The sequence below is a fragment of the Artibeus jamaicensis genome, unplaced genomic scaffold, assembly GCF_021234435.1.
Source record: "Artibeus jamaicensis isolate MK-2021 breed Jamaican fruit bat unplaced genomic scaffold, CSHL_Jam_final contig_511, whole genome shotgun sequence".
In the NCBI taxonomy this organism is placed as follows: Eukaryota; Metazoa; Chordata; class Mammalia; order Chiroptera; family Phyllostomidae; genus Artibeus; species Artibeus jamaicensis.
This window is the reverse complement of record NW_026521866.1, coordinates 859442-880944: the sequence shown is the minus strand read 5'-3', so window position 1 is coordinate 880944 and position 21503 is coordinate 859442. Positions and strand designations below refer to the sequence as shown.

At 39.5% G+C, this 21503-nt stretch overlaps 1 protein-coding gene across 1 annotated transcript in view; it reads right to left on the bottom strand.

Annotated features, from left to right (window-relative positions):
• The window catches only part of RAB31 (RAB31, member RAS oncogene family), a 157215-nt gene that overhangs the window by 65731 nt on the left and 69981 nt on the right, over positions 1–21503 (bottom strand). The window contains exons 2-3 of the mRNA XM_037154081.2: positions 16769–16848; positions 4164–4245 (exon numbers count right to left, since the gene is read on the bottom strand). Of these exons, the coding sequence (XP_037009976.1) occupies positions 4164–4245; positions 16769–16848 (162 nt within the window). The remainder of the gene's footprint in view (positions 1–4163; positions 4246–16768; positions 16849–21503) is intronic.

The window sequence follows — 21503 nt, the reverse complement described above, 5'->3', positions numbered from 1 at the left end:
TCAGAGGGAAAATATAATTTTTCAAGAGTATGAATTGTACCACAAATGAAATATAGAATTAGTACTGGACTGTAGGTAGGGAATTAACCAGAATGCCATGTATGCTACACAGAACTTGGTGCAGTCAGTCCACAAATAAATAAATATTAACTAATTATACATGCAAAGCACTGTGCTGAGCATTATCCTCCTTGGAGAACACAGCTCTACATGTTTACATTGTCAAATCATAAATGCAAAGGGATTTTGTTTGTTTAACATTATGAAAACTAAGGACAAAGGTAGCACATTTCTACAAAAATAAGGAAGGATAATAAAACACACTGGACTCCGACAATTAATGAGACAGAACAAATAGCAATAGGCACAAGCAACAGCGGGGAATTTATTTTTAGCTCAAACATTAGGCAACATTATTACAAGCATGCTTAAGTCCAGCAATAAGCTGCCAAAATGATTGAAAAATTGCCATCAGGGGGAAGATGCAAGACTACACCATGGGACACAAGACAAGGACAGCCTGAGGATAACAGGCCTTCGAGGGTTAGAGAGATCAGATGACCACAAAGGCCATGTAGATAAAGCTCACACTCTCTCCAAAAATCTAGATTCCAAAAATAATTCACCTGAAATTATCATGCAAACTCAATTACTCTTCCTTTGAAGCAATGCTATGGAGTCATGCCTTGTACATAATACTAATAATTATAATAATATAACACTAATCATAAATATAATACTAATACATATAATATAGCAATATACTCAATGATATCTCTCACCTCTAATAGTGAAATTTTAGATAGCAATATAATCAAAAGTGTCTATAACCTATAATCATCAAATTTTAGGAAAACCAATTATAGTAATTAGAAATACCATCATATAAAAGTTTTCCTATTGCTCTTTTGCTTTGAGATGGTAAGTGGGCCAAACTACAAACCATAATGATCACTTGAGAGTGCCAAATTTCATCAGGAGCCATCAACCTCTTGAATATTATATGAGAATAGGTAGGTAAATATAAAATACTCTGCTTAGATCACGCAGAAATCTCTCCATTAGAGCACTGTATTATCAAATGAAAACAGGAGGTTATAAAGAATCGTGACCCCATTAACAAGTAATTATTGACACACAGAATAAGATACCTGAAAATGATCATCTAATGTCCATAATGGAAATATCTGGGTAGTGAAATTTTGGATATGTTTATTTTTGGATATGTTAATATTTGGATATTGAAAAATTTCATGCCCTTTGTGTGGTTTTTCCATGAAAACTAAACTATAAAGCTCAAGACCCAGACTACTGAAGTCAAATTTCAACTTTATATCTTATTGACTATGTGATCTTGAGCAAGTTACTTAACCTCTCTATGCATCTGTGACCTCCCCTGACCTCAGAGTGCTATGAGATGAGAAGGGTGTTAGTACAGAGAAGGCACCCAGAGCAGTGCATGGAACACGGCAAGCCCTCAGGTCACACCAGCCAGTTGTAGAAGCAGCAGTACTGCTAATACTAAGCAGCTTTTTGTAAAATTCACTTATTACACTCATAAACAATGAATGCAAAAGCAACTATTGTATAGCCAAAAGTTAAAAGGGGAGCAAGAAAACACCATTGTTTAAGTTTAAATAACAACCGAAAGAAGAGATCCCCAAGTAGACATTTTTCCCTTAGTTTCAGGAGTCAGCACGCACAGCTAACAGAGTTGAAGAGGTCCTTCAGGCAGTAGCTTCATGTACGCAAGTCTGTTCTCTTAATTTAGCAGCTTTAAAAAAGACGATGTTCTAATGAGGTTAGCATTTGTAGGCCAGATTTGTCCTAATTTTAAAAAAGAAAGAAAGAAAATTTTGAAATGCTTTAATCTATGAATGCTGGAAAGTTAGTTTTAAATGTGGATTTATATACAATGAAAATATATAAATACACACTTGATTAGTTAGGAGCTGATAATGAAAATAATGGGTTATCCTGAACCCTGGATTCTCTGCCTTTGAAGGGGAGAGATAACAAACAGAATAAGTGAGTGAATTAAATAGTATATTAGAAGGTGGTAAGAGCTAGAGAGGGGAGGAAAAAGGAGAAAGTGTTAACATTTTTAGTGGGGTAGGCAGAGAAGGTGACACGTAGGCTTAGATCCGACAAGGGAAAGTTCAGCAAATCCTAATCCATAATTATTTGCTCCGATGAAAATTTGAATCAGGTTGACAGCTCTCAGTTAAGACAAGGTATTGGTTATCCCTGTGCTTCCTTTTTTCTGACCACCTCTTTCACCTTTGATAATATACATTCAGTTATTACAGATTCCCTGTCATAAGCAGGTCGTTGGTATTCGTTGCTTCACTTTTTAAAATCTAAACACATCGGTTTCTTAAATAAATAATCTTCATAAATATTTTCAGCAAATAAAAGAATTAAGAATAAGAAAGAAGTCATCCTTGAACAGACACTTCTCCAAGGAAGACAGAGGGCCCAGAGACATATGAAAAAAATGCTCAGCATCACTAGCCATCAGAGAGATGCAAATTAAAATCACAATGAGATATTACTTCATACCAGTCAGAATGGCCATCATAAACAAATCAACAAACAAGTGTTGGAGAGCTTGTGGAGAAAAGGGAACCCTAGTGCACTGTTGGTGGGAATGCAGACTGGTGTAGCCACTGTGGGAAAACAGTATGGAATTTCCTCAGAAAACTAAAAATGGAACTGCCTCCTGACCCAGCAATTCCATTGCTGAGATTATATCCTAAGAACCCTGAAACACCAATCCAAAAAAACCTATGCACCCCAATGCGCATAGCAGCACAATTTATAATAGCCAAGTGCTGGAAGCAACCTAAGTGCTCATCAGTAAATGAGTGGATCAAAAAACTATGGTACATATACACAATGGAATACTACACAGCAGAGAGAAAGAGCTCCTACTCTTTGCGACATCATGGATGGAACTGGAGAGCATTGTGTTAAGTGACATGAGCCAGGCAGTGAGGGACAAATACCATATGATCTCACCTTTAACTGGCACATAATCAACAAAAGAAAAAAGCAAATGAAATATAACCAGAGACACTGAAATTAAGAACAATCTGACATTAACCAAAGGGGAGGGGGGAAAGGATAATAGGGAGAAGGGTTTTCAGGAACAATTATAAAGGACACATGGACAAAACCAAGGGGAAAGGTGGAAGCAAAGGATAGAGGTGGGTTTGGCTAGGGTGGGGGGGAAATGCAGACAACTGTAACAGAACAACAATAATTTTATTTAAAAAGAAGGAAAGAAGTCATCTACTGTTTCTGGCAGCCCAAAATCCATTCCCCTATTTTTTAGTAAGAGAACCTAGACTTTCTTTGGGGAACCAAGCCTACTTGACTTTCAGCTATTGTGATTCAGGTGAAGCTGACAACTGTAGGGCAAGTGTTTTACCTGGCACAACCAGTAGGAGTGCCAAATCCCCTAAACTCTGTACAGCATCAAGTTCAAGAATGAGCTCCTGACCATAATGAACACAGAGAACCCTCGGGTGCCAAGATACAGGGTGCAACTTGGGGGAAAAAGTGCTTTCCTTCATCAGGTTGCTTAAGTAGCAGGATTCAAGGCCCACAGTTGCTTATGAGGACATCATCGCCACCCTTGGAGAAGGGAAAGGGAGGGTCTGCCTAATGAAGCCAAATAGAGGTAAGCAAGCAAAGAAAAGGAAGAGTTGGGTGCCTCTGACAATGTGTTTGCAGGGCTTTAACTCAGCCCTGCCTTACATGTGCACCCTCTTACATTTTTCTCATTACTAAAAGGTACAGTTCTTGCCTTGGCTGGCATGGCTCAGTTGGTTGGGCACTGTCCCACAAAGTGAAAGGTCTTGGTTTGATTCCTGGTCAGGGCACATGCCCGGGTTGCTGGCCAATCTCAAGTTGGGATGCATGCAAGAGGCAACCAATCAGTGTTTCCCTCACACGGCAATGTTTCTCTCCCTCTCTTTCTTCCTCCCTCACCCTCTAAAATAAATAACACATTTTTAAGAGTACATTTGCTTTTTTTGCTTAAATCATTTCAAGGTAGGTTTCTGTCATTTGCACTACTAGAGTCTTGACAAAAACAAAAAAAACCTATAGAAAGTGATTTCAGTATTTTCCTTAGAAAGCCAACAACATATCCTTACCCGTTCCTGACCAGCAGTATCCCAGATAAGGAACTTATGAAGTTCATTTCCACAAGGCACAGTTTTGGTCATAAAAGATGCCCTGAAAAACAGAATCAACATCTCCACATTACCAATTATTTCCTACAATCTTTACAAAGACTTCTGTTTCAAACGAGTTAATGTTATGCCTCAGCGGGATGCCAAAAGCTCCCAGCATTGTCCTTGTCCTTGGGGGCCCACTAAGAGGAAGAAAAAAGGGCTGTTAAGAGTTCTGTCACCCAAAAGAAAATATTCTGCATTTTCTGTTAATCCAACTGGAGGTTTAGGAGAAAAAGGCAAAGAATGCATTCAACATACTGTCTCCAAAACATTTTGTCTTCAGTTATTCTAAGATAATATGCCCAAGATGAAAAAATAAAACCATAGATTTTTAAGCTTATTATTATAACAACTAAGAGTGGAAAGAACAGCTGGTATTTGGGCAGTTTGGGCAGTTTGGGCTCTGCAATGGCACAAAGAGAAAATTGTCTTACATTTTTACCTATGCTATGAATCCAACATTAGCAGCAATGAAAATACTATCTAATTCCCATCCAACTTGCATAAATGAAGGGATAAAGATGGATAGCTTAACAAAATTATGCTTTCTCAGCAAAAAATTCTCAGTAGATAATGAAACACTTGACATTTATTTTTGTGCATATTTCCTCTTAGGCTTTTTCTTTGTGCTTGTGAAAGATGTAAAAATCTAATACAAGAAATGTTTAATACCCTTGACTTTTTGTATGTGTAAGATAAAGCTTCCCATCTTTAAAAAACAGCAAGCATCTCCAATAGTGGGACAACCAGAAATGAAAAACCTCCTGATGTGATGGAATAAGAAGTACATACATCTCCTATGCTACATTCTGGCCAAAAACTGTTAATCTGAATTTAACATGAGGAAACAATTGGCAAATCTAGAATATAGAACATTCTATAAGGCAACTGGCCTGAATGCTTCAAATAAATCAATGTCATGAAAAGCAAACAAATGAAAGGCAGGGAGATTGTTCTAGAATATAGATTAAAGGTCATAAAGCAACAAAACAACCAAATGTACTCATTATATGGACCTTGCCTGGATCCTGAATTAGGAGGAAAACAGCTTTAAAAGACATTTTGAGGACAATTGGAGAAATTTAAATTTAGACTATATGTCAGATATTACCTTTGAATCAGAATTAATTTCCTAGGTATAAGTAAAGCTCTGGCTCTTAGGTAAGATTATGTTCTTATTCTTAGGAGATGCATACTAGAATTTTTAGGGGTAAAGCGTCGGGATATCTTTCCTCCATTTCATAGGCCCAGCCAGCCCACCCAGGCCAGCACAGAGTCCAGCACTACACCCACTCAGCATTCACCCCAGTAATAGTTCCTCAACTTCTACTTTGCCCTAAGACAAACTACAGAAGTCCCAAGGAGAAAAGTATATGTCCCTGCAATTCTTGCACTATTCCCACAACATACACACACACACACACACACACACACCAAAGTTAATAGAGAATTCTAATTATCAATGTATGATTACACTAAGTGGATATTCTAAGTACTTTTCTTAATGTGATATGACTAAATATTAGCAAACCACATCTGTCCCATGACATTTCGTTTCTTTAAAAGTGCTCAAAACATATATCCCAGAATACTGATAAGAGCAAATATATTCCAAAAATGGAAATGGAATTATTTATTGTTTTATTATTCTCATTATAAAAGCAATATATGTACAATATTTCACAGAAGGGAAATTGAAAAAAATGAAAAGAAAATAAAGATCAGTTGTCCACTTAACCACCTAGCCACAATCATTACTAATCATTACTAATAAGTTGGTATACATCCTTCCAAATTATATTTCACAATTTACCCCCAAAATTGATCATTTGCTACATAAATTTTGTTTCTCACCTACTTTATATATCATGGATAGTTTTCCATTTCTATAAATATGGATGAACATTATCTAAAATGACTGAGTATTATATACCATGTTATAAATTTATTCACTACCCAACTGACAGACATTACAGTCACCTGTTTTCATTATTCTGACAATAATTAAATTAATATCATTGTACCTAAATCTGTGGGTCTTTGTACAACAATTTTTTTGGAGTTAATTCTTAGAAGCAGACATGCTCTACTTTGCTACAGTCACCAAACCATGGGTTGTACCAACCTGCAAATCCATTGCAGTGTATGAAACCACCCTCTCCCCAATCAATACAAATCCTTCAAATTTTCTCCAGTATGACAGGTAGAAAATGTATCTCAGTCTTATTTTTACTGTGTTTATTAGAAACCAGAACATTATTTTAGTGTTTATTGTTCCTTATATTTTTCTTTTGTATAATCTTCATGACATTTCCTGCTTTTCAGTTGGGGTGTTCATTCTTTTCTTATGCACTTTTTTAGTATTTTACACTAACTGTTGTATACTTAAAAAAAAAATTTTTTGGAGATTCAAGATGGTGGCAGAGTAGGTGGAAGTTATACTCACCTCCTCTGAGTACCAAACCAGAATTACCACTAAAATATAGAGCAATCAATGTGAATAACCAACTGAAGACCAGCTGAAGAGGAGTCTTATAACCAAGGATTTACAGAAGAAGCCACACCAAGACTGGTAGGAATGGCAAGGATGCAACAACAGCCAGCCCTGTTCCCATGGGCAGTGGCTGCGATTATGGAGAGACATGTCAGCTGCAAAGGTTCCTCCTGACAAGCGTGAGGTCTCAATCTCAAGCTGGGCTCCCCAGGCCAGAGCACCAAAGCCAGAAAGAGGTGCTTAGGTAACACTTAGATATGAAAACCAGTGGGGATTCTCTCCACCAGGGAGAGAAAAAGGGGTCTGCTAGAGATGCAGGCACCCTCTTATAGGGCCAATGCACAAAATGTCATTTGTAGCCTCTGATCCAGCAGAGGGAAGGCAGAGCACACTAGAGTCGTGCAAGGAGAAACTGGCGTTTGTGGTTTTGGAAAGACAGTTGAGGGGACAGCCACTGGGACTCCTGTGCTGACTCATTCTCTCATGATCCAGATGCCATTTTTCTTGTGCAGAGCACTAAACTCCATATGGCATCAGCCTAGGGGAAAGGAATAGTCCCATTCTCTGAACTCTCTGTCACCCCCACTGTGTGGAGCTCACACCTGGCTGAGGAGTGAGCTGCCTGAACTGGGGTGTTAAAGGTCTGGGCAGACTCAGGGGGTGTCAGTGACTAAGTTGTATGGCTTCGGGGTGAGGGCCATTACCCCCACTTTCCCATGAACCTGACTGACATCTCCTACTCACAGGCAATTCACTAGCACCACCCTCTGGGTTCCCAGAGGCCCCCTACCCTCTACTCTTGGTGGCTCTGCCATGCTGCAATCTGGGCAGTATACAGGACAGACTGAGTTATGTGGCTCTGAAACAGGGCCACACTTCCCACCTTCCCCCAGTCCTGACTGGCACTCCCTCCTCTCCCAGTTCCCAGCGCCCCCACCCAATTGATATTAGGCTCCTGGCAGACTTCGGGACGGACTAAGTTGTATGGCCCCAGGACAAGAGAAATTTTCCCTTGCATGTCCAATAAGTGCAGAGCCTTCTCTTCACACAGCCAAATCTTGGTCTAGTAGGGGCTGATAAACTCTGCTGGTCTCATCCTGATGACTCCCTGAGTCCCCACCCCACCACACAATGTATGCAAGCACCCAGTGGGTGGCAGCTAGACTCGTTATTCCCTGAGATATTTGCTGAGTGATCTCAGACCCAGCTTTGGAGACCACTCTCCCCTACCTGGTGACTCACTGAAAACCTATCTCATGCAACTCAAGTACAGCCAGAGGCTCTATCAGTGACTGAACCTAACAAGTATTCAGATAATGGACCCAGGCAGAGGCAGCTATCAGGGTTCCATGGGAATTTTGCTGAACTGCTCCCAGGTCTGGTGCTGGTAAAAGCCAGCTTTGGTGCACAGTTTGATCCTTCTGGCACACATCCAGGCCCAGCAAAGGCAGCCACAAGTTGTAAATCACTTTATAGCTCCAGACAGGTTGTCCAGGACCAACCATAGGCAGTATCTGATATTGGTCTACATCAGAGTCCCTCCCAAGAGGCCCTAGAGCCAACACACCCAATGGCCAGCTTTAGAAAACATCAGAGTGCCCTGGTTGGTGTGGTTCAGTGGACTGAGTGCCAGACTGTGAACCAAGAGGTTGCTGGTTCAATTTCCAGTCAGGGTACATGCCTGAGTTGTGGACCAGGTCCCAGGTTGGGGGCATGCAAGAAGCAACCAACGGATGTATCTCTTGTGCATTGGTGCTTATCTCCCTCTTTTTCTCCCTCCGTCCCCCCGCTCTAAAAATAAATAAGTAAATCTTTAAAATAAAAAAAGAAAAAAACCCATCAGAGCAAGATCCATTTAGCTTCACAAATGACAGATCCAAAGGAAGATCTCAGCAGAAACCCACATACCCTGCTGAGGCAAATTCTGTTCTCATATACTGTCATCGGAGTTGATTCTCATAGTCAACCAGTCTAAGGGTCTACCAAACATGAACAGACCAATAGCAATCAAGATTCAATTAAAATGAGAGAGCCCACATAACTCACACAGGGTCATTCCAGGGGCACTGAGCCCAGATGATCAAGGAGAATGCAGCAGTGTGCAGCAGCGGATCCCACAGGACACCCTACCAAGTCTGGGAGTCATAGCAGATCTATATAATGCGTAGAAACTCAAAGAGGAAGCCAAAATAGGGAGACAAAGAAATGGGGCCCAAATGAAACAAATCTCCAGTAAAAGTGCTAAATGACAGAGGCAAACAATTTACCAAATACAGAGTTTTTAAAAAATGGTTACAGCACTGACCAGTGTGGCTCAGTCAGTCAGGCATAATCCCACAAAGTGTAAGGTCACCAGTTCGATTCCCAGTCAAGGCATATGCCCTGGTTGTGGGTTCAGCCCCAGGTAAGGGTGCATTCAAGAAGCAACCAATTGGTGTTTCTCTCTCACACTGATGTTTCTCTCCCTCTATTTCTCCCTTCATTTCCCTCTCTCTAAAAATAAGCAAATAAAATCTTTTTAAAAAATAGTTATGAAAATGTTCAAGGATCTTAGTGAGAACTATATGGAACTTAGGGAAAACTATAAGAAACTTAGAGATAAGTACAATAATATGAAAAGAGACATAGAAACCATAAAAAGAACTGGTCAGAAATGACAAATACAATATCTTAAAAAAACAATACACTCGAAGGAATAATCAGTAGGTTGGATGAAACACAGGATCGAATCAGCAATTTGGAAGACAAGGTAGCAGAACACATCCAATCAGACCAGGAAAAGGAAAAAGAATTTTTAAAAGTAAGGATAGTTTAAAGATCCTTTGGGACAACATGAAGCAAACTGACATCTGGATCACAGGGTTACCAAATGAGGAGAGAGTGAACAAGGGATCAAGCACCTATTGGAAGAAATAACAAATGAAAATTGCCGTTACCCGATGAATGGAAAAAACTCACAACATCAGAAAATGCAGAGTCTAAAACATAATGAACCCAAAGAAGTCCATACCAAGACACATCATAATTAAAATGGCAAAGGTTAAAGACAAAAAGAGAATCTCAAAAGCATCATGAGACAGTTAGTTACCTACCAAGGCGCTCCCATAAGACTGTCAGCTGATTTATCAACAGATACATTTCAGACCAGAAAGGATTAGCATGAAATACTCAAACTGATAAAAAGCAAGGAAGTACAACCAAGACTCCTTAACACAGCAAGGCAATGATTTAAAACCTGAAGAAGAAATAAAGAGTTTCCCAGACAAGAAAAAGCTAAAGGAGTTAATTACCAACAAACCAGTATTACAAAAAATGTTAAAGGTTCTTCAAGAAGAAGCAAAAATAAAAACAAAAACACATAGTTATAAATAACAAAATGGCAATAAATATGTACCTATAAATAATCAATTTAAATGGCTCTGAACCTGCCAAGATGGAGAACAGGTAGATATTCTTTGCTTCCTTGCACAACCAAGAGAAGGGTGACAACCAATTAAAAAAAAAAAGAAACCAGAACTGCCAGAAAATCAAACTGTATGAAAGTCCAACAACCAAGAAGTTAAACAGAAACATTCATCCAGACTGGTAGGAGGGGAAGAGATGGGAAACCGCAGGGACAGTGCGCAAGACAAGGCAGTGGCTAGTGGGTGAGGCAGTCCCACATTTACACGTGGATAAGCTGGAAGGAACAACTGTGGGCGAGACAAACTGCGTAACCCAGGGTTCAAGCGGGAAACTAAAGCCTCAAAGCCTCTGACTGTAAAAACCTATGGCGGTTGCAGCAATGGAAGAAACACCCAATCACAAGAGAGTCTGTTGGACAGACCCACAGGGTCCTAGAATGTACATAAGCCCACGCACCCAGGAATCAACACCTGAAAGGGCACAATCCATTTGTGGGAAGTGATGAAAAGTGGGGTGAGAGCCAAGTAAGCTAGCACGCAGCACTGTTTCCCTCTCTGACCCTTCCCACACAGACAGAGCCAGAACACAGCAACATGGGTTGCCCACCCTGGTGAATCCCTGAGGCTCCACACCTTACAACATAGCAAGTGCACCAAGACAAAGAAATTTGGCCCAAGTAGAAGAAGAGATCACAACTCCAGAAAAAGAAATAAGCATCAAGGGGATAGACAACCTATCAGATGCAGAGTTCAAAACACTGGTAACCACAGAAATGGTTGTGTATGGTCACAAAACAAAGGAAGAGATGAAGGCTACACAAAGTAAAATAAAGGAAAATATACAGGGAACCAACAGTGAAGGAAAGGAAACGGGGACTCAAATCAATGATTTGGAACAAAAGGAAGAAATAAACATCCACCTGGAACAGAATGAAGAAACAAGAATTCAAAAAAAATGAGGAGAGACTGAGGAAACTCTGGGACAATTTTGAACGTTCCAATATCCGAATCACAGGGGTGCCAGAAGGAGAAGAGGAAGACCAAGAAATTGAAAACTTATTTGAAAAAATAATGAAGGAAAACTTCCCCAATCTGGCAAAGGATATAGATGTCTAAGAAAGTCTAGGAAGCTCAGAGAGTCCCAAAGGAGTTGGACCCAAGAAGAAGCACACCAAGGCACATCATAATTAAATCACCTCTAAGAAGAGAATCTTAAAAGCAGCAAGAGCAAAAGAGACAGTTACCTATGAAAGTTCCCACAGACTGTCAGCCGATTTCTCAAAAGAAACCTTGCAGGCAAGAAGGGGCTGGAAAGAAGTATTCCAAGTCATGAAAGGCAAGGACTTACATCCAAGATTCCTCTACCCAGCAAAACTATCATTTAGAATGGGAGGGCAGATAATGTGCTTCCCAGATAAGGTCAAGTTAAATGAGTTCATCATCACCAAGCCCTTATTATATGAAATATTAAAGGAACTTATCTAAGAAAAAAGAGGAGATAAAAACTATGAATAGTAAAATGACAACAAACTCACAACTATCAACGACTGAAACAAAAAAACAAAACAAAAAGTCCCCTTTTGTAAATTCTTACAAGGGAACTCTTATGTACTGTTGGCAGGAATGCAAATTGGTGCATTTCCATTCCACTGTGGAAAGCAGTATGGAGGTACCTCAAAAAATTAAAATGAAACTGCTTTATGTCCCAGTGATCCCACTTCTGAGAATACATCCAAAAAAACCCAAAACACTAATTTGAAAGAATATATGCACCCTTATGTTCATTGCAATGTTATTTACAATAGCCAAGATTTGGAAGCAGCCTGAAGACGCATCAGTACATGGATAAAAGTCTGTGATACATTTACACAGTAGAATACTACTTGGCTATAAAAAAGAAGGAAATCTTACCTTTTGCAGCAGCATGGATGGACCTGGAGAGCATTATGCTAAGTGGAATAAGCCAGTCAGAAGAAGAAAAACACCATATGATTTCACTTATATGTGTAATCTAATGAACAAAATAAACTAACAAACAAATAGAAACAGATACAAAGAACGGACTGACAAGGCATCAAAGGAGAAGGGATAGGGGGTCAGGGTGAAAAAGGTGAAGGAATTAAGCAAAAAATAACACCAAAAGACATAGATATACAACAGTATGGTGATTACCATGGGGAAAAGTAAGGGGAGTTAGAAAAAGGTAAAAGGGGGGATAAGTGTTGATAAAAGGATACTTGATTTGAGGTGGTGATCATACAATATAATATACTAATGATATATTATAGAACCATATCCTTTAAACCCATATGATTTTATTAACCAATGTCTCCCCTCAATAAATTCAGTTAAATATATATATATATTTAACTGAATATATATATATATATATATACACATTTGCAGTTTAATATTTGCCCTTTAACTTTGCTTATGGAATTTTTTCCATAAATACCTTTTAAACATTTATATAGACAGCTGTATCAAAATTTTCTTTTTGTGTTTTTATTTTTTTACTTTAATGTAAGGCAAATTTTCATTCATACCTCAGTATGTTCTAGGCCGGTCATCCCCTACCTTTTGGGCAGCAGGGACTGGTTTTGTGGAAGACAATATTCCCATGGATGAGGGTCGGGGAGGAGTGGAGCCCAGGCAGTCATGCAAGAAAATCTTGGCTGGCTTGCTCTCCAGCTGCTCACCTCCTGCTGTGCGGCCTGGTTCCTAACAGGCCACAGACCAGTATCAGCCCATGGCCCACGTGTTGGGGACCCCTGTTCTAGGCAGCTAGATAAATGATATATCAATCCTACCCTTTTAAAGTTCTCAGACTTTAAAAGAAATGTTCCCAGAGAACCAAGTTCTTGTCTTTATAATCTTAGAATCATAGACTTTTAGAGCTGAAAAAACATAAAATATCCATGCCAACCACTTCACTTTACAGATGTATGGCAGTGGGGGGGGGGCTTCTGAAACCCAAATGACTAAACTGACCCTGGTCAAAGAAGAACCTAAAGGCAAAGTCAGGAAAGCATGCAGAGTCCCTCACTGCCAGTCTGTGTGGAATGAACACTTCTGAGAGTCCCTCAGTTTTCTCATATGTGAAATAGATCTAATATCTACTCTACATGATCTAGAAGGCTGTTGTAGAATCAAATGAGGAAATGAAATCTCTGAAATTTCCTTTTGGTAACAGTTAGGCTGTGAGGAACAGCTTTAGTAACAATAATAATGCACAGCATTTACACTTGTACATATATACACATATACAAGTACATGCATGCATATGTACACACAAATGTGTACGTACCATTCTCTATTCCAGATTTCTTACCACTAGGAGAAAGACTATCAATATTTGGAATGAAGATCGGTCATTAATCTTTTGGTTGTTTGGGGTTTTTTCCAGCCTCTTTGCTAGCTTTCAATCTTAAGAAGCCCCAGTCTTTTTTTCTCTATAGATTTCCTTCCAGAGTGGTAGTGGAGGGGCATCAGCAATGCTGAACTGACTTCATTACTGGTGGGAACAAAAATCTGGCAGAGGAGTAACCCAATTTCCTTGTGAAAGTTAAAATAGAAAGGGAAATACACACACATATATATGTTCAAGATGTCAACACAATCTGCTTGAATAGCAGAGCCAAGATTTTCCAGGGTGAATCACAGGAGATGATAAGAATTAACTCTTCAATACTAAGACAATAACATTTTACAGCTTGTGGCCTTTTCCCAATGACAAGGTGATCTCAGTGGGAAGAACAAGAGTGGACTTTAAACATGGACTAACTTGGTTTGAGTCACAGGTTTATTGCTCGCCTAAGCAAATCACCTAGCTGCTCTGCCCCTTGGGGCCAGCAGTGTAACTGAGAAAAAGCTTCTGCACCAGGGACATGAACTGAAATGTCTAAGGAACCAGACAGGACATGTAAAGGAGCAGAGTGGACTTGGCATATAAGTAATACTGATAAAAAATAATTGTAGTAGTAATAACAATAATAATAGTGGAGAAGACATGGAACAGAGAGGACTCATCCACCCACAGGGAGTGCCCATGGTCAGGTCCACCCAGCTACTGCCGTGTAAGCATGCGCTCTATTGCCTACTGATTTTGTAAGAGAAGCCAGAAATGCAAGTTTATTATGTAAAAATCTTCTGATTCTTCATTACTGGCTTAAAATTTCTGAAGCAGGCTAAATAAAACATATCTATAAGCCAGACTGCCAGCCCACCAAATCTGCCAGCTGAGATACACACATAATCTTTTCTAAAAGTACTCCATTTATGCTATCTTCCAAGAAATCTGTTTGCTCCTGCTAGATTTATTTTTCTGAAATCATGGTTCAGAAACATTTTCTCTAAATCTCAGAAGAAAGGAAAACTTTTGAGCAATTTTAAAATTGGCAAAATAAACTATATCAGGAAAAGACAATGGATAAGAACAATGGAGCTGAGCTTAATCTTGACTCCAGAAAAAAGAAATGACGTAGGTAGAAAGCAGAATGGCACATAATTTAATGTTACGATCATTTAAAATTGTGTTTATGAAGAAATTTTCAGGCGTAAGAAATGTTTAAGTAAAAGATTACAAGAAAAAAATTCAAAACCATATATGCAAAAGTTTTCTAAATCATACCTAAAGCTGGTGAGTGTATACAAAAATAAGGACAACCTTTCTGAAAAACAATTTGGCCACATTTATCAAAAACTTCAACTATGTTCTTATTCTTTGACTAAATCACCCCATTGCTATGAATTTAACCCAATGAAATAAAAAGAGATGCATGCAAGCACTTATGCCCACAGATATATTTCATAACAATATTTATAATATTTTTAAATATTTTAAACTACCTAAATGCCTTAAATGAAAAGAAGAGCAATTAAAAATCATTGTTTTTAATAACATTTGATGGCATAGAATTTACAATATAATGTTGAGTGAAAAAAACATTTCATATATATAGGAAAAGAGTGGAAGAAAATATGCTGTTTATATTTATACCTGTACATAACATTTATGTTTAACACTTTTATATATTTACCACATTTGTGATAGGAACATGCATTGTCTTTTTATTTTTAAAAAATCATTAAAAAGACATTGAGGTGTATTATTTTTAAAAAATTTAAGTTTAAAAGGTAGACAATGAAAGTCTCTCTTCTAGAAACACACTTCAGAATTAATCACTCTTACGAGCTTTACTTTTTTTTTAATCGAGAAACAGAAAGGAGAGAAGGAGAAATCAAGGAGAAAAAACAAATATCGGAGAGAAGAGCAAAGAGAATTTCTTTGATAAAACTGTCCCCAAACTACAGAAGTGCCTATGTTGAAAGACATTTCTCCGTGGGTCTCTTGCAAGCAGAGGCGGTGTCTTTTTCCCAGACTGTGTTTTCAAGGATGTCTCTACAGGAAATAGTCTTGGAAGGGAGAGATAATGTCTTACTCTGGAGCAAAGCACAGGCATGCCTACTGTCCATTATAAATGATTTGAGTTCCTTTCAAACCCAGAAACTCCTAACTCAGAATTTCTCTCCTGTAACACAAGCTACTGCATGTGAGGCATCACTTGACCCTGTTCACATGACCCTATGGGAAATTGGTGCTTAGGGAACCAATGTAAAATAATACTCTAGTTACTACTATTTCCCTTGTGTCTGACCCCAGAGACCCATGTCTTCCACCAGTGTTTTGGGGAAAGTTAACTTGTTGGCTTACAGACCCTTCATTGAGTTCCTGACACATTTTTGTGAACATGTTTCTTTAAACCACTTTTTAACCATAAAATGTGTTGGTTTTTCTTACCTCCGCCACTCTAACCATTGGCCTATCAACCAACTACTCTTGAGCATCTGCTTATGCTGTCATGAATTTTCTTCATTTACAACCAATAAAGATGACTGCTTGTCATCAATTCTACAGAATTCCTAAAATATATATATGCACTGTTCCTCTTCTGAGGAATATGAAACCTTACTCTTCGCAAGGATCATACTACCTTCAGGAAGAAAAATAAGTAAGGCCAAGCTCTAACAGAGTGAAAAATCAAGCACCTGGAAAACATACAGCAAAAGCACATCTGGCAAAAGAATCCATAGGAAAGGGGAATATGGAATAAAAAAAGTGCCTACATTCCCAGCTCAGAGTCCCAGAAGTGAACAATCCCTCCCTCTGTCCCCAAGCATTACAATGGAAATGCTGACATTCAATTAGCTCAGAAAAGGAAAATCAATCTCTCCCGCAGACTGCACAGACAGCTCTGCCATGTGAGTAGACAGCATTTCCAGGTTTACTGGCAAATAAGTTACCGCAGAGCCTTTGGGGATTTGTCCTGTGTCTCATCTTCCATCTGGAAAGAAAGCTGGTGTGAGTTTCAGAATAATGCTCCTTGAGATCAAGGAAATGACCTTAGGCTGCAGCATAACAAGAGTTGGCTAGGAAAAATCATTGACAAGGACAGGAAGCCCAGACATAGAACTTAAAAATGACTGAATTTCTGTCCAAGTCTTTACCCTTGGAATTAATTCTCACTAGCTGGGATGAAACCACTTGAAGGCTCAAGCACAAAGTCACTTCTCTGAGTTCTTTGAAAGGAAAAAAACGTGGAAGAGAAGAACACACGGACACTTACCCAATGGTCGGGCTGATGTTGTGGTCAAAGTGATCCTGGACGAATCGACATACTATGCTTGATTTCCCAACTCCAGTGTCCTGAAAAAGAATGAGAACAGACCATAAGACAAAGGGTACCAATTATGACCTAGTATAAACATAGAAGCAGAGGACAGGAGAAGTAATTTCTGGTTAACAGTTGGGGGGTGTATACTGTCTTCTATTTCTTATCAGTATTTTCTACAATTAAGTTATATTCTTTCATAGAAAGAAAAGTATGGTGAAAATAAGCATTAGAAATATGTTCTATGATAATAAACTAGAACAAGTATGTCCACAATACATGTATTTCCAGAAACTTGGAATTTTTAGAGTAGTCTAAAGAAGTATGGCAACACTGTTTTGGTAGAGATAAAATTGATTTTGTTAAAAACCTTAGTACTCAAAAAATGTGTAATCTATTTTTCTAGGTATTACCTTGTAAGACCTATGAATTCTAACTTCTCTATTTCTAACATTTTCTCTTTAGAATCCGATGTCTGCATAATAATCTCATGTTGCTTAATTATATGAAGGTCTCATCTCAGCTTTCTCTGTTAAATAACTTTTTAAAGCTAATTAGGATAGAGATCCAGTTACACATTGGAAATCAAACACATGTATTTCTATCCACTCCCCTCCAAAACCCTTGCAAAATGGTTTAAGGAATAAAATATACAAATAGACAAGGTCAAAGAGAAGAGATAACACCAGACAAATGATGTCAACAAAAAGCACTTGTGCAAATGGCACTGAGTAAGAAGAGCTGGAGCCTTAAGTACCTACAGGGAGGAAAGCCAATGAGAACCAATCAGTTCATGCCACAGCATCCTGAACATATCAAAAACTGAAAGAGCAGGCTGAAACCAAGGACCTTTTACTAAAGGTCCACACAAACATATCCTTAGTGCCCCGGGCCACGTAACCAGAGTACAGACTTTCCTGTACTCCAGAAGATGGGAAGTTGGCTCTGTAGGAAAACTGCACCAGGTAGGGGTTGGGCTTGGGAACTTCACATACAGTTCAGGGAGTGCCCAACGCTTTTCCCCTGCCCTGTGCAAGCCCAGACAGGAGAGGCAAGGGTTCACACCTGGGTAAGAGGAAAAGCTCTGCAGACCCTGATCCTTGGAGTCTCCCAACCAAAGGCCGCATGTGTGCCAGTCAACAAGCCTCTGTGCAAAGAGAATGTTTGGTACACACTTTAATCTTGTAAAAAGAAAGCTAAGAAATACCACACATTTATACCCACAACAAAAAAGCAGGGCACTCATTTAGAAAGTAAGACTGAACTTACTCTCAGAAATTAAAGACATAATGGTAGAAAAGGAAATTTCAAAAGAAGAGTTACAAAATAAAGTTGAGAGATTGTCCAAAAAGGAGAATAAAACAGAGGCCAATAAATTCTCTTCTGAAAAGAGTGGCAAGGCCAGAGGATGCAAGGTTTGCAGACTATCGATATAGAAGTCCTTGTCAAAATGTGCTTACCTGAAAGGGTCATGGAGATATTTTGAGATACATAAGTGAAAGGGAAATGAGACATATTTAGCTTCAAAAGAAAAAAAATAGTCATACAGTTTTCTTATACTAAAGGTATAACTTTTATAGCCTAAATATCAAGGAGAAAATGTTGAAACTAAGAGAGATGTGTTTTCTTTAGACAGTGAAATATGAAATGAGATTTGAAATGCCAATTGACAAACTGAATTATTTTTACTTCTTCTTGCTCTTATGTTTTGGGGACAATTTCAGCAAACCTGGGGCATAAGGGGCACTGGCTGGCCATGTTCATCAGAAAATCATTCTCCAGAAGGCCTCCCATGCCAATGACAGAGGCCTTCACGGCTTCTGAGCCACAACAAAACAACTGCACCAGAAGCTATTTATCAGCAGAGTGCAGATCGATGTGCAGAGTTCAGAAAGGAGATGACAGAATTAAAACTTCAGCTCCTCAGATTCCAAATCAATGTCACTGCTATTTCTAAGCTTCACCCTCAGTATGGATTCCAGCTAATGTTCCCCGCAGTCCCCCAAACCACAATGCAGTCAGTTCCTTTCACCTCAGTTGCTTTTAAAACTCCACGTGGATGAGCAGATCCTGACCCTCCTTTGGTCCATGCAACCCGAGGAAATATAACTGTGCTGCCCTACCTTAGAAGACAAAACAAACAAACAAACTTGATCTTTTATCAACTGAACCATTTTCTGCAAACTGCCACATTGGCAGGGTGGGGACCTCTTCCCAACACAGACCACACTGATTATTTTTATGTCACCACACTCATAGGTGCAACCCCCCCCCCCAACAGAGACAGCTTTCAAATTTATTATCCCACAAGAAATGCTAAATGATTAGATCTTTGGCCTCTCTGCACTCACTGAAGCCATTCCCACAATGGGAAAGCAGATTAATGCAAAAGTCTGTCTTGTTCCTCTCCAAACGTCTCAATCATAGTTTAGGAATTCTCTTTCTCAGAGTGCTTCTAGTCATCCATTCCTCATTGGTCCAGCAAGCAATCATCAAGTACTGCCTTCCACATGCCAACAGTAGGTGAGTCCTGACCAATGGGAGATAACATGACCCCTCCCTGGCTTCCTAGTCTCACATCCCAGTGAGAACAGCCTTCATGGGCTCTGAGCCATAATAAAGCAACAACACCAAAAAACATTTACCTGCAGTATGCAGACCTATGTGCAGAGTTCAGAGAGTTCCACAACCACGAAAGGTGCGTTAATGGAGGTTAGTATCTGCACACAGTAGTGAACAGGCTGCTCTGCCTATGGCTGGCTAACCCACCACCCAGAGCTCAGGAGACAAATCCTTAGATCCCAAGCTTTGTTCCTTTTTGAAGTTTTTTCCTTCCTTGGTGTTTTTTCAGCTTACACCAGGCTCACCCTACTTCCACGCTGAGAAACGCCCCCCTGAAATGCCTCTAGTTCGTCCCAGGCAGGAGAGGCCCTTCCCCCTGGAAGAAACATGGCACTTACTCTCTGTGGGTGGCCATTCGTGTGCAACGCCTTGGATGCATCGTGTGTCTTCGCAGTCAGGACTCTGCTTTAGGAAGCGCATTTTGGAGTCTGTCCTTCACTCTACTCAAGGGCTCTGCTCAAAATGACTGGCTCAAAATCCCCAAAATAGCCCAATGGCTCCTGCAAAGGTGACCCCCAAATGCCCTTGAAGATGAAAAATTCAAAAACCATCTTATTCATCTCTACTCATCATCTTCAACAAATAACTCAAGCTAAAACTCCAGCTTTTCCGAATAGTTAAAACAGCAAACCTACTCAGATTTGGATCTAACAATTAATTCTTCTAGCAAATACACTGTGTTTCTTTTCTTTTTACCTTTTAACTCTCACCACTTCTCTCTCACTCACTTATACATTTGATAGGAAAAAAGAAATACAGGGCAAAAGGATAGGCAAACTTTTAGTTTGCTTTAGAAAACAAAATATAAAGAAGAGCTTCAAATAATCTCTGGCCAGTGTCTTTGTGACAGCTCAAGAAATGACCTCCAGAGCCTCCTTCTCCCGGGACCACTGCTGTTCCCCAGCTGGCCACAAGGGGCAGGCCCCGCTCCAGGTCTGCTGAGGACACTGCCTGAAGCCAGAACACTAGGCAATTTTCATGACTCACTCAGCTTTTATGAGGTTCCTTTTCCTGAAGGAACCTCATCGGACGGTGACACACACACCAGAGGAAAACGCAGGTGAGTCATGCATCACACATGAATGCATAAAGGTTTAAAGCAGAAAAAGAGAAGAAAGTCTACCGGTAACTAAAGGCATCTGTGAAGAAACAGAAAGGATGAGAGGAGGATCATGGCTGCCCACCATTCTTTAGAAGCCCCTTTATTTTTACTGGATTTATAGCAATGGAAGGAAACTCAGCTATGTATGTATTTTTCCATTCCATAAGAGTGTCATAGCCCATCTTGTCCATCTCCTAGTTTTGCGAAAGAGGAAGCTGTGTGACTTCCTCAGGGTCGCACAGCTGGCTAGTAGAGTAAAAACCAAGTTTTCTGAGTCCCAGTGAAAATCTCTTAAGGTTCTGAGCAAGTTAAACTCCTCCCTGCCAAATGTATAGTTCCTCAAAAGAAAAGGCCCATCTTGTAGAACTCACAGAGAATACGTTTATTATATTGCTTTCTAGTTTTACTTTCCATAGTAGCAGCATGTGTTCTCAAGATATAGCTGCTGGGATTTTTTTCCCCCTTTTTTGCCTATAATGCATAGGACATACTACCCACTACTGGGGAAGTAGTAGAATAAAACTAATTCTGATTCCACAAAACAGGAATAAAGTTTGGTAAAACCCTCCCTCTGGGATAACCAGTGTTTAATTGTATTCTCCTCTACAAAGTCGATGTCAGATGCATTCTGAGGAGCAGCAACTGGTCACATCTACTTACTAGGAACTGGATCTCCCACGGTATTCCTCCCATATACATTGTTATTTGGGCTATTAATAACAATTCTCTGAGAACAACCACTTTTTCTGACATGACAACTCTGCTTTTGGCTGCTGCCATGCAAAACTCTAAGCATTATCTGCCTCAATCCCGGACTACTACAACAGGCTTCTGGTAGGAATTCCCACCTCTCAAGATAAAGAATAGTAAACTTGGGCAGATCTATCACTGCCACCTAATCCTCTCTGATGGAAGATGTCACTAAGCAGTTCAGTACATGTTATTTTATTGAACCTGAAAAAGGCC